Raw genomic sequence first — 13,876 nt, forward strand, 5'->3', positions numbered from 1 at the left:
GCTTCCCCGCTGCTTCCACACAGCAGCTTACCGGTGATTTGCGACTGCGGCGTCGAGAACGGAACACGTCAAGTTCTGTACGGAGATTCCGGTCGTCGAGCAACTGAGCCGGAAGGCGCTTTCTTGGAGGGGCTGCAGCCAGTGCAGATCGTACAGCACCTCGATAAGCGATGCGAAAAGATTGACCAGCTAATATCGGAGTCAACGTTGCAGACCCTACAGCGGGGCGAAATCGAGTTCAACAAGAAGGTATTTAAAAGTTGGTTTAGTTGAATTCCAATGATTCAAACAACTCTTGCTTTGTTTCAGGCCACCCTCATCTACGTCACGGTGCCGAAACAGAAATCCGTTCCTGCACCTCGAACGCCGAGTACACGTGACAGTATCTTCAAGGATGTGGTGTTCCCGGTCGAGCTTGTGGGAAAGCGTACCAACATCAAGCTGGACAAGAACCAGCAGTTCATCATTGAGTTTTTGCCGACATTTGTTGGTCGTTAAAGTTGTCAGCCTAACCCGAGCCAGTCCAAGGCGTCCGCCGGCCCTGACGCTGGTTCCCGGACGGTTGTATGATCGATTTGTGAAAAAAGCAGTTCAGACACGGGTTCAAGGTCAGCGGAAATGAACAATGAATTCTTTGTTTAATGGTGTCTGCCGCTACCGTTAACTCCGTAAGCGTACAATTTGAGAATATGTTGAAAATAAGTACTTGAATAAAAGTTTAAAATCATACAGAAAATATGTTTTAATCGTTTGAAAATAAATAAATAATAAAACAGCAATTTACCACTACAAATACCAAATAAAATTAAAATGTAGACTTATTAAAAATCATTAGCAAGATATTTAAAAAACATGAAAACTGCTATTACATGCTATATGCGAATCATCTTTTGATCCATGGTCATTGCCCATACCGTTCATGTGCCGTGTACATAAATTCTATATGCGTTAGCATATTTCGAAATCGTATCCATTTATATGCAGAGCTCATACAGTTTATGTGCAAAGGCATTCTGCAAAAATCTATATGTGAAACTTATAGCATGTATCATGATATTTATTTCAGTGTAGGTTCGGTTTCAACGGAAACTGGGTGATTTTGAACGTGCGTGTAGAATAACATTCCAGACTGAACGTACTTTTCCAACCTTCCGATTTTGATGGTCGGAAAATACCCAGTGAGCCCAGTGTTTAGTCTCGATTATTACTCTGTGTAGCTTACGATAACGCTTGTTGACTTTTTAAAGCTCCAAATTAAAACACAACACATTTTGCTTTCGCTTGCTGTCACCTTCGAAAATGAACTCTTTTGAAACTTATGCACCTCTGTCATTGTACGAGCCTTGCTCCACTGTTTGGATTTTGGAGTCATTTCAGGTTGTTTTAGAAAAAAAAACATAAACAATCTCTTGTTTGCTCTATCCTAAGGGGGTTAATTAAACCAAAACAAACCCAAAAATAAAAAAAAAAGTTCCTGTCGAGTGCCGGAGAGCAGTTCCGGGCGTCGAGTCAGAATCGATCTCCAAAGCCAGGAACGAACGGTCGTCTTCGGTTCGGTTCGTCGTCTGAGTCTGGGTCCCGGAAAACGGACCGGGAGTAAAAGTGTGCAAAATATCTCGTCCTATTTCCGGGACGGAACCGGACACCTTTTTGTTTTTTTGTTTGCATGTGTGCTGCTTACCTTTAGCGCTGTGTATTACCTTTTTTCAAAACACTTTGTTTCTGCTTACCTTAAATATATATATCTCATTGGGTAGGTGATCGCAGCAGGGTTGCTGCGATGTTTTAATAAGTGACATATCTACACAGTTTACTATGCTCTTGTTGTTGTTTTGTTTGTTTATATGCGTGCTGGTGTGAGTTCTCTTTTCTCTATTGTTTTTGTGTATTGTTGAGTTTTTGTGTCTTTTTGTCTATAATGTGTATATAAGAAGGTAGCCTCTCAGCAGGCTTGATGTTTCTTCCGCTACAGTAGAGTGGTGCCTTTATTCAATAGTAAAATAGCTACTATTTATTTTGCATTTCTATAAACTAACACGGCATTTCTTTATTTATTTATTCACATTTAAAAGTGCATTTTTATTTTAAATTCTGCTTTTTTGTTTAGCTGTTTTCTGCGTCTTTTCGAGTGCTTCACTTGATATTTGTGATATTTGTTTGTGTGTGTTTTTTTTGGTAAACGTGCAATTATTCTCTTATTTTTCTGGTGTCGCCTATTTTTCCACAGAAAATTGACTATAACTTTCTCTCGTAGTATGTGTGTTTGAGTGCATTGATTTGTTTGTAGTTCTCATCCGGTATTGTTGTGTTTTCCTTACTTTTTAGTGCAAGTGACATCTGATTAAATTGGCGTGCAGTTACATTAAACCACCATTTGCAATTCGAAACAAACTTTTGCTAAACTTAGAAAAGAAATATAATGAAAATTAACATTACAAGTGCTCCTTATCAAGTATTTATTAGTTGGTAATATTTGTCACACACGTTCGCCGTCGATTGGTGATTTTGGTATTAGACTTTTCTGTGCCCAGTGTGATGGTAATGTTTTCTAGAAAGGGGGTCACTAATCCTTCTCCGAACAGTGACGTACTCGGCCCCTTCCCGCCCCCCTTTTTTCGAAAGGTATTGTCAAAGTCTATTGCTTATTTGTTTTCCTCTTTTCGTGTTACCTCAAAAGCTGTACAAATCAAAACAGTTGCGCAGGGGCCTGCCCGTCACCGAAAATCATCCACGTGTCACCAGTTTTTTTTGTGTTACGAATTCCGCTATAAAATGCTAGAAAATTATGGTTCCATTTGCTTATTGTCATGATTTCATTCGTTCGCCATCGCGCGCCATCATTTTGCGTGATTTTTTTGTGCAATATTCATACACTTATTTTTGCGATTAAAAATGTTGCCACACTAAAACGTCAAACAGAAAGGAAAACAAAGCGCCGGCCTCTACTGTTGGACTCCACAGTAGGCGCCGTAAAAGTTTAGTTAGAATTCAAATGGCAGTCGTGATCGTAGTAGGCGTCCGCCCGCACTGCCTCCAGTCGTTTCGTGTTGTTCTATTGTTCTGCCCTGCGCTTACTACGTCAACGAGCTCGGTGTGATTGAGTGTGTGTCTTATTTGTAGGTGTCTGCGTGTTATGTTAAACTTCATTAAACTTTACTCTCTCAAATTGACTCTAACGTGCGCGTGCATCGGTCAATTAGTGTTTTGTATGTATTTGTGGGTGAGCTTAGAAAGAGTTTGCGTGTATACATACAAAATCAGCTTGATTTGCAGAGTGTGTGGTGGTGGTGGTTGTAGTTTACTTGTATTTCTGTAAAGGGCAAACAGTTTCAGTATAAATGGGTACCAAAGGAAATCTGACTTAACGTTGGCTTGCTACGCGAGCGCCATTTTGATTCGGATGTTTTTTTTTATCTGTTGTCAAAGAGCCATTTTGATATGTTAGTAAATACAAGATTTTTTTTACTTCTCAAATTTAACGCAGTATGAGAGTTGCTTTGTTTATCTTTTACTATGTAAATGTTACCTTTTTACTTTAATAAATATATATTGTCATCATGTTTACCTTAATGTATGTTCTTTTTTTGTTTGTCACTTGCATGACATTTTTTCTCCCTTTGACATGTCACATTTGACATTCAACCAAGCCTTCCGGACAGCGGTCCGCACTCGTTTGTCAGAGAATGCCGTTCAGCAACGATTTGTAACCTCTTGGAGTTCGATATATTTAACAATCATTGGTTGTATTCTGCTTTTCAACTATTTTTTCCCCTCCTTCTCCTCCTTCCACCATTTTAGTGACTCTTTGTGCCGGCTGTCACTTGTGTGCGAGCTCCAACTGCTTGCACCTGTCCACACTCACAGGGGGTTGCTGAAAGTTTGACCTTTCCATTGAAAGCTGTAACGTGGCCACATGGAAGAAATCAAGTACAACAATGGCCGATTACTGAGGGGGGAAGAATGGCGCTTTCTTAACAAAGAATTCGAACGAAGAAGGAAACGACAGTAATTTTACCCCTCCCTCCTCAAGCTTCGAGTCTATTGATTCGATCGTTATTTCGGAACCGGTATAACGTTGCAGTTTATCTGCGCCGCGATAAACTGATTGAACGTGTGCACTTGGGCGTATAAAAAAAGAGCTGAAATCAATGGAAAAAGGATACTCTTTTCCTTTGTACGCGCGCTAACGAGAGTAGACGACTCTATTGAAAAGGTGACGTCATTGTCGACGTGTCAAATGTGCTGACAGTTTGCAGCGCAGGAAACCCATTTACATCAATTGTAGTGTTAACGGAGACGACGATTTCATTGTGCGAGAAACTCAATAGAATCGACAGAAGTACTCCGAAAGCAATCCAAGACTCGGTTGAGATTTATTCCCGCTGCTTGTTGTCGATCTCCTTTCATTTTTTTTGCAGCTTATTCAGCAATCACCGCCAGCGACGATGACGACGGTTCAATTGAGGGGAAAAAGGAGTTTTTGAAGTTTTTTCTTGCTCTTCCAACCACTTACCTGGCGAAAGCGACGATGACGATGGTGGTTTTAATCGAAGCAATCGCGCTGGAAAGCGTCACAAGGATAAAAACTACGCTAAAACGGTTGGTCTGTGTTTAGCGTGTACACTGAGCAGTGACAGTTCTCGAAAAAAGTTTGTTGACAGGTGGTGATTTCACGTTAAAGCTGTTTGTACTTTGGCCGGCATGGCTTAACCTTTGAAACAAGCGCCATTGTTGGCGGGATCAACCAGAAAACTCGGCAGCAGTGGGTTCGGCCCAAGTGACAGCACGCGCACAGCGGAGAAAGTTGCTCAAGAACGGTGAGTGCCGTAGTAGCAGTAGAACTGAAGAAAGAACCACAAAACGAAAAAGTGTAAGCTTTCCTAGAGCCTAGTCTAGAGAGAGCAGCTGCCTTAAACGCGTCCCGGGTTTGGAACCCGGGATCGCAGGGTGTGTGTTGTGTTCAGAGTTCGGTAGAATCTGCAGAGATGTGTGTGAGTGTGTTGCTTAAGGCATCGGTTGGTGATTCAGTAGGTTGCTGGCGCTGTTGCCGGACGCGCTGGAGCTGCCGCTGCTGCTGCTACTGTTGGGACGACGCTTCGGGGGAGTTCCAAGACGGCGATCGGTGATGGCCACGAACGGGAGTCGCTGGCGCTTGAGTCGGCCGTAACCTACGGGTTGCGGTGACGCCACCCGGTGGTACACAAACTGGCCGGCACGGGACGAGAGCTTGTACGGATGGTTCGGATCGTTGGCCGGGTGACCGTAATCGTGGTCATTATTGCCGGTGTGCTTCTTGTCGTAGATTACGTGGATTCCTTCGCCGGGCAGCGAGTTCGAGTGGACTGTCGACGACTGGATCGTCTCCTGGATGTAGTTCCGCTGGAGTCCCAGATTGTTCTGGCTGGGTCGTTGCTCTTCAAACAGGTCTTCCTCCATCCAGTGGGGATTTTTTCTGCGATGGTACTTCCGCTCATGGTGGCGCTGGCCGTAGTCCTGCAACGGAGCGATGGTTCCCTCCAGCAGGTCGATTAGCTGCTTGTTCCGGCGGTTATATTTCTTGATGTATGGTGGTATGCTGTCCTGCTGAGTTTCTTTGTTCAGTGACGTTACGACTTTCTCAAAATTTGGCCACTGCTCGCGGCTGCTGAACCCATCCAAATGTGCCTTGATGTCCTCCTTGGTTTCAAGCTTGTTCGAGCTGTCAAAGTAACGAATCTTGCCCTGATAGCCGCTCTTGAGCTGCTGATCCTGCTGGAGCTGCTTCCAGCGGTCACGTTCCCTCTCCAACATCTTCTGCTGGTAATACTGGTGGTGATGATGCTGGTACAACGGATGGTAGTATCCACCCCGATGATGGTGGCTGTGCTTGAAGTTTTTGTGCTTCTTGTACAACTTCAGCCGGTACGATTTGGCCTTCTTTTGCATTTGCTCAAAAATGTCATCGTCGTCGAGCTGTTCACCCCCGCCATTGTTGTCCGGTTTCAACGTCGAAGGACTGTTGTCTGTGAACAAGCAGAGATACTCGAATCACTTCACAGTCGAGAACCCATGCAGTAAAAGCCAATTAAACTCATAACCCCATTCGCATATTTTTAACGTGTAAAAACAAAAAAACTACTCACCTTCCTCCAGCTTCTGTCCCTTCTCGTCGATAATCCCGTTCGACAGCAGATACCCCCCGTCGATGGAGTTGAGAAAGTCGATACTGCTGGCCACGATTGGACTTGGCGGCGGCTGCTGCTGACGGTGCTGGTGCTTCTGCTGACGACTCCGGTTGACCGGTTTAAGATATTTGCTCTCCTCCACCTGCTGCGGTTGCTCCTGCTGTTCAAACGCCGGCGGCGGAAGTTGCTGCTCGTCCAGTCCCAGACCCCACGGGTCTTCCTGGTCCAACTGTTGCTGCTGCTGGCGGGGATTAAGAAATTCATTAAACGGATTCACTTCATTTGCATTCCCGCCAGCGTCGTCGTCCTGCTGCTCTTGACCGGCGTCAGTTCCGCCGCCGCCGTCCTCCTGGTCCACGTTATCTACCGCGTTGATGAGATTGTTGGAAAAGTTATAAATATCCGCTTCGTCCGGTGCCAGTGCAATGAAATTTTCCAACTCTCCACCGCCGTCGGTGGCCGTTCCGCCCGCTTCCCGGCCATCGCCGTCGCCATTTTCACGCCGATGCCGGTGGTGTGTCTGCGATTGCTGGAATGGTTGGGGAGATAAGAGAGAGATGCAATTAAAAATCTAGATTCCATTGCACTTTGGGAACTTTCTCAACCAAAGTAGTAAAATGTACTCAAATTTGAAGGTTTCCGCGTCAGCGTGTAACCTTTCATATTGACGTAAACAACTAGCTGTCACTTATCAAAGCACTTCCCCCAGTGACGAAAATCAATTTAAGGTGGCTCGACATCGAGCCACTCAAAACAAATTTTCATTTAAAATTTTCTAAAAATTTAATTAAATGAAAAAAATTACGTTAACTGCCATGGATCCCTCCGCACCCAATGGTCGAATGGTGGCTCTAAGCTTCTGGAAAAACGCGTTCGCGGCTAATGGAAATCGAGTTTTAATTATTTTTCTTCCCTCCCCGTTAGTCGTCAGGTGTGAACGATCAATAGCTGTGTGTGCGCGTTTGTGGACGAATTTGTGTAGGTCTCGAGTTTTTTTTGAAAAGGTCCTATAAACAAAATTTTCACTTTTTGCTTTTTGGGTGTTTTTGAATACCCCTGACTCAAGGCGGTTCTAAAAACACCCAAAAAGCAAAAATTGAAAATTTTGTTTATAGGACCTTTTTAAAAAAAACTCTAGAGGTGACGGCGGATGCTAAATTGGGTTTTTCATTAGCGTCAAGTGGTATTAATTAAAACGATGAAGCGCGACAAACATTGTTGCTAAGGTTCGACTTTTGAATCTGTAGGATTTGTTTGAAATGTTCAAATGTTAATCCAACGTTTCGACGACATTGACGACGGTTTTCAAAACATAGAAGGCAAACAATCTTTTAGGAGGATGAACCCAATCAGACCGTTCTCCGCTTGACGGGTTCATTTCGCTTCGAATTCCGCTTCGAAAATTGCTTCGAAATTTTCTAAACGGAATCTCCGGTTGGACTCCGTTTCGATTCCGTTTAACCATTTTTGAACAAGGGCGACACCTACTGGTGTACGGTGGAACCTCGGTGACATTTCGCCGCGATTCGCCGAAACGGCTTTGCGATGGTTGTGTGAGTGCAAAGTGTCAAAAACCACGTCACGACGGTGAAGGACGGTTAATTTTGGACTTGTCGCATCAAGTTCGTCCGTTTCTTGCGTAAAATTGGTAAGATTTGTATTTTTAATGATGACAAGAAGATTTAGTCACCGTATTGAAGGCAATGTACTTATTCGTTCACGACAGTCGTTTAATTGTTCTTTTGTTTCAGGTTCCCTTTTTATGGTCCTTCACCCAAAATCCTCTTCCCAAGCCGTAGCAGATTCTTCAACGCAAGCCCTCTCCCACTGTGGGCAGCAAAAGCAGCCGGAACTTTTGCTGCTTTTTAGGAGGTAAGTAACTCGTCCGGATCTTATTGTTGGATGTTCCAAATGCCATGATCGAGCCGAAAACAAATGCTCTCTTGATGATTTAAAACCTAACCTAACCAACGACAACTTATTCTTTCAGACTTCGTTGACGAGTTGCCCCAAGTACGCCCCAGTACGACGCCAAGGCCGTCGGCAACCGGCGAAGGAACCTTCAGGAAACTACCTCCAGTTGATTTAGAATCGGCGAGTGTCCGGTTGCTGGTGGCGGCCGCTGCCTATCAAGAAGAAGCGTTGGATCGCCAGCACCACGATAACCAGGCCGTTACTGGGAACCTGCTGCAGAACGAAAGCGCCAGTTCACAGAAGTCTAGCAGCTGGAGGACCAAAACTTAGCGGATCCAAAGCCGGAAAAGGACCAGCTGCATGATGCAAACCGACTGGAGAAACTCCGCGAACTGACCAGATTTTGCCAGCCAAAAAGGTCAAAGGTCGTGGAGCTGCGGGATCGGTTAACTCGTGGTTGCCCCAATGAGCAAGGTCGAGTGGAGTTCGTGCAGATAACGAATATTAGAGCCGATGTGCGTGACCCGATTCTAAAAAAAGATTCCGCGTGGTGGTTCCGGAATGTTCCCGGGATGGTAGAAAAGATCTGCATTATTTTGGTCACGGTGTACTTTATTTTAAAATCTCTTTATGAAATTAAACATAATTCTAGGGGCTTTGTTTTTTTTTGGCTTTGTAAATAAAATGTTTTAAACCTTAGAAAACACTCAGGCATTTTTTCTGGTTGAATACTAATTCAACTAAAACAAAAAAAGCAAACCAGAATGAAAAAAGAAGAAGAAGAAGCAGCTATCAAAAGCAACCCGTCCATTCCGTTTCGATTCCGTTTGAATTCCGCTTGAACCGATTTGCGGCGAAAACTCAAACGGAACCGGTTCCCACTCAGCACGTTCCGTTTGAATTCGGTTTAGAATTCCGCTTGAGCGAAAAAAGTTCGATTCGAATATATTCGATATATATTGGTTTTCTTCTTTGATTGGTTTTATTAGATTTTAATAATAATTGAACTTTTTTGTCTTTTTTCAAACGATTTTATTTTAAATCTGATAAGAAAAAGTCATAAAAAAACACTCCCCAGCCGCGAATCCCCACATTGTCTTTATTAAATTATATGTAAAGCTATTGGGTACAAAGAAAGTTAGCTTTGCATTTGCCACACTTGACCTATACGGACGAAACCGCATTGTCGCCTCCGGAGAGCACTTGTAAGGCGCGTCCACGATCGGGAGCGTGTCCTTGTCGCCGATCGTAGTGAATTTGATGTCCCCACTTGTAGCCCGGAATCGTTGCCGGCGTAGAACTTCCTGTCGAACCACCGCGACAAAATGGATAGCGTCATGGTTCTCCGGCGGTCCAGCTCCGCAAGTACGCTTGTTCTCGAGCACTTTTTCGAAGGATAAAAACTGCAACTCCGTCGCACCATAACCTCATACAGCATATACTCGGTGGCCAGGGCATTCGTGGGGTCAAACTTGTTGGAGGTGGTAGTCGAGGTTGAACCAGACGTGGAAAAGATTTGAGCTCGTTCCTAGCAAACAAGTTGGTCCTCTGCAGTGTTTTACGGAGAAGAAGCTGCAGAGGTGAAGGAATGATTAAACAGCTTCCCAATCAATTTAATTCCCGTGGCGATACAAACCTGTACACGAATCGACTCCCGCTCTCTTCTCGTACACGGCCGTCGAATTGTCCATTACTATGGCGCGGTGCTTTTCCTCCTCCTCATGGTGGCTGACAGCTTCAGATCTTCGTCCTCAGAGTGGCACCGCTTGCCGAACTTGCTGCTTGCCATTCGGATGTGGTTTTGAAACTCGACATTGGTCGCCGAATCCGACCATTGGTTCCGACGTGGCACAACCGCGGTTCCATCAGCAGCACGTGATACGCTTCTCTACGGCCATCACCACACCTAAACGGAAACCAAAGTTAATTATAATTATGGCCAATTTCTCTACCCAAACTGGCCTTACAGATTCCGATCGCCGCCGTATCGAACATAATGGTCTCAACGGCGGCTTGTTGAGGAACCCGTTTGCCCTATTTTGACTGTTCTTTAGGCAGTGCAGGACTGTAGGTGAATCTTCTCCTTCAACTGGTGGTAGCGGTAAGAAGTTCGTTTGACCGTTCCATCTCCGATTCGATCTAGTCGTTCGCAGTCTCTGCTCCTCTTTTTTTACATTCTTCTCCGCCAGCGTTCGCTCATCATGTCCACGTTCGAGTTGGCCATGTGCGTCTCCAACTCCCGCTCCAATTTCTCATCCTCCCCGACGCCCCTTCACTTGCGCATCCGAATCCAGCTTGGCCTTATCATTCCTCAGCCGATCAATTGCCTTCTTGGTCCGGGACTTTCCAATCGTATGCTGTGCTTAATGGCCGCTAGTGCCAATTCCGCATCAAATTCCGAAAACACGTAATTTCCGCTCCGGCAGCTTGTGCGTTCGTAGATCTTGTTGTCAAACTGCAACTGCTGCGACGAATAGCCTCCTTTGTCTTAGTGCAAAAAAGAAGAACAAAACAATAAAACAATTAATATTGAAATGAAAATAGATTGAAATGAAACAATACGAAAATGATGAACAAAATTATCAAAATTCAAAGTTAAAAGAAAATAAATAAGATAAGTAAAAAACAGAATTCAAGCAATTTTTGAAATGAGGAAAAGAATTGAAGAATCTTATAGAGTTTTTTTTAGAATTTGCGCTGATGATCATCTGCTCTACTTCCTTTTTCCTGTTGAATCCGGGTTCTTCTCATGTCCACGCACTCCCGCTCGCCGCTGCGCGACTGCATCGGATCGTCGGATTAAAGGCAACGGCACCACGACCGTCTGGATCAGTGGGATCTCCCCCAGGTACTTGGATACTTTCCGGCGTCCAGGTATCTGAAAGGAAGAAAGATGCAATGGAAGAAGGTGTAATGTTGGAATAAATTTAAAAAAAAATCAACTCCCCGGTTTCGTCATGGCCTTTTATCGGTGTCAAGATGGTCATCATGCGACACCGTCCTCCTGTGGTCTCTTGGATTGCCGCTGCTTCGCCACCTGCTATCTTGAGCGACGCTGCGGCCGTATCATTGGCATAATTTGGCCATTTCGCTGGTGACCACTTCCTCTTCCAGTTCCTACGCATCAGCCATTGCCTGTCCTTGGCAATGTATCGAACACCAGCGCCGTAGCACCAGTTCCGTCACTTTTTCACTTTTTTTGGACGGCGGCCTCCGGTTCCGGGGACTTTCTCTTTTCCGGTGAGGCGGTTGCGACAACATCTTCCGGAATATCGCTGGGGGTCATTTCCGTCGGCCGTTGGACCCTTTTGCTTCCCGCCATTTTTCCCAACCACGTGATTTTTTTGTGGCCGGAACTTTGATCTCGGCCGGCGCGGCAGCTTTCCAGTCTTGACGGCCTCGCGGCAGCTTTCCAATCTGGACGGCTTCGCGGCAGTGATGCTTCAAACGCCGGGTGATTGGGGACTTAGAAACTGAGGAGGAGGTGCCGTTTTTTTACAAAACAAAATTCTCGCGTAAAGCTAATTTGAAACGACTTTCGCGAAAAAAAAACCCAAGTTCGAACACGTTTGACGTTTCTTGGAAAGCCGTCTCACTCACACACTGAAAGAAAACCGTTTCGGCGAAACCTGGCGAAATGTCACCGAGGTTCCGCTGTACACCAGCAGGTGTCGCCCTTGTGCAAAAATTGTTAAACGGAATCGAAACGGAGTCCAACCGGAGATTCCGTTTAGAAAATTTCGAAACAATTTTCGAAGCGGAATTCGAAGCGGAATGAACCCGTCAAGCGGAGAACAGTTTGAGTGGGTTGTTGCGTTTGAAACGGAATGCGGTTTAGAATCTAAAACGAACACTGTTTAGAATTCGAATCGAACTTTTTTCGCTCAAGCGGAATTCTAAACGGAATTCAAACGGAACGAGCTGAGTGGGAATGATTATACATACTTCACGCACGTTCAAAATCACTCAGTTTCTGTCAAAACCGAACTTACTCAGCAATGAATAAATGGGGTACCTGTCAGATTTTAGTGAATTACAGTTAGAATTCGACAAAAACTAATTGATATCCACACAAATCTGAGTGATTCACTCAAATCTGACAGATGCCCCGTTTACTCATTTCGCAGTAGGTTAGGTTTTAACGAAAACTGTGTGATTTTACCGAGCGTGCACGTAATATTAGAAACATTACACAAACGACATGGGCTTAATGCAGTGACGTCCTTATATTAATGAGAATTCCTCACAGATCATCCCACGACTATCCGTATGTCACCGGAAGTGACTTCTCGAGCAAATTGCAAGTAGATTTCTTCCTGTGAAAACAAAACAGTCCGCAAATAGCCTGCTCTACATCGGAATCATCCAAACTGCGGCTGATTACAACCTCGAGAGATGTAAAACACGTGGGAGAACACATCCGCCCTGCTTTCCGGGAATTTCGCTCTTCCAACTTCCTGTCCTATCTCGCAAGGATCAACAGCCCGCGGAACGGGGGCGCATTAAGCTGAGCCAGCCGGGACCATAAAAACAAGCGCCCCCTTCTCTGTTTCTATTTTGGCTCTTCAAATCGAGACGCCCACTCATTTCGAGTTCTCAGGATCATGGGCTTACAAGCCATAGGAAATCATTCAAAAAGTGTTTTCGAGCAGGGTGAAGGACGAAATATTTTACCTAAGATGTGTTTTTTTTTACCGTGATCGCCCCCTTGTGCAAGGTTGACCATAGAAAAACATCAACTTTGGTTGAATTTTGACAGATTGGCATGATACACGCCTACTCAAAATCACTAAGTTTTCCTCAAAATCGAACCTACTCAGAAATTTGTAAACAAGACAACTGTCAGAATTGAGTTGACTTCACTGACTTCACTTATTCATATTTCACTTGAATTCTGAGTGAAATTAACCCAAATCTAAGAGATGCCACATTTACTCATTTTTTACTCAGTTTGACGAAAACTGAGTTATTCAGAAGTTAGTTTTGTAGTTGTTCTGTTTTGCTATAGTCAGTGTTGCGATTTTGAGCGCTCATCCGTTCATGAGCGAGCCTTTTTCGCTCGTTCGTGAGGAGGAGCGCGACGCGAGCTAGCTCACGTTTGCTCGTGCTCGTGTTTGCTCATTTATTTTATGAGCAAAAATGCTGGCAATCCAATTGGCCTGTGCCAGATTCATCAACAATACTAAAAATCTACCTGCTTTGCTGATGAGCGCTCATTGAGCGCGTGCGCATGCAATGAGCATGAGCGAGCACGAGCTACCTGTTAAGTCCTCATGCTCATGAATGAGCGAGCACGGCTTCTAGCTCGCTCGCTCATTCGCAACCCTGGCTATAGTCGACCTTGTACAAGGGGAGGATCACTTCGCACAGTTCGGAAAACTTTGCACACTAAATCGAAGTTGATTAGTTGAAGAGCGAACCCCCTTACCCTGGTGGGATTTGCTTAGCATCAGATTGTGAAGAACTTCTCGTGAGTCAGTCTGTGTGTTTTATGTGTGTACCTTGCACAAACACAAACTGGGGAGCATCTCGAGCGAATGATACCAGCAGCAGCTTGATGAAAGGGGGATTTCCTCCTCCGTTTGATGGTGAAAGTAAATATGTTTATATAGCTTGAGGTTTTGTCCAAGAAACCGGAAAGGGGAGTGCGAGAGCCGAAACGGACGGACGATTTCGAGTGTCATAAAATGAGAGGAGGGAAAAAACGCGCGTGGGAAAAGCAATTTCCATTTCGGGAAATGCGAAAGTAATCGCTCAGAAGCGTGCTGATGATTGATGCGAGCGAGGAGATTCGATTT

The 13,876-nt window shown here is 44.7% G+C and overlaps 1 protein-coding gene and 1 long non-coding RNA gene across 2 annotated transcripts in view; one reads left to right on the forward strand and one right to left on the reverse strand.

The window, feature by feature from the left end:
* Positions 1-1,647: 1,647 nt before the first annotated feature.
* The window catches only part of LOC6032684, an 89,891-nt gene continuing 77,662 nt past the window's right edge, over positions 1,648-13,876 (reverse strand). Inside the window, exons 3-4 of the mRNA XM_038255234.1 lie at positions 6,123-6,693; positions 1,648-6,002 (exon numbers count right to left, since the gene is read on the reverse strand). Coding sequence (XP_038111162.1) covers positions 5,005-6,002; positions 6,123-6,693 — 1,569 coding nt within the window. The 3' untranslated portion in view covers positions 1,648-5,004. The remainder of the gene's footprint in view (positions 6,003-6,122; positions 6,694-13,876) is intronic.
* On the forward strand, positions 7,668-8,321 carry LOC119767201. The gene is made up of 3 exons (XR_005277388.1): positions 7,668-7,812; positions 7,916-8,036; positions 8,155-8,321. It is a non-coding gene; the product is annotated as an uncharacterized LOC119767201 (long non-coding RNA).

The sequence above is a fragment of the Culex quinquefasciatus genome, chromosome 1, assembly GCF_015732765.1.
Source record: "Culex quinquefasciatus strain JHB chromosome 1, VPISU_Cqui_1.0_pri_paternal, whole genome shotgun sequence".
Lineage (NCBI taxonomy): Eukaryota > Metazoa > Arthropoda > Insecta > Diptera > Culicidae > Culex > Culex quinquefasciatus.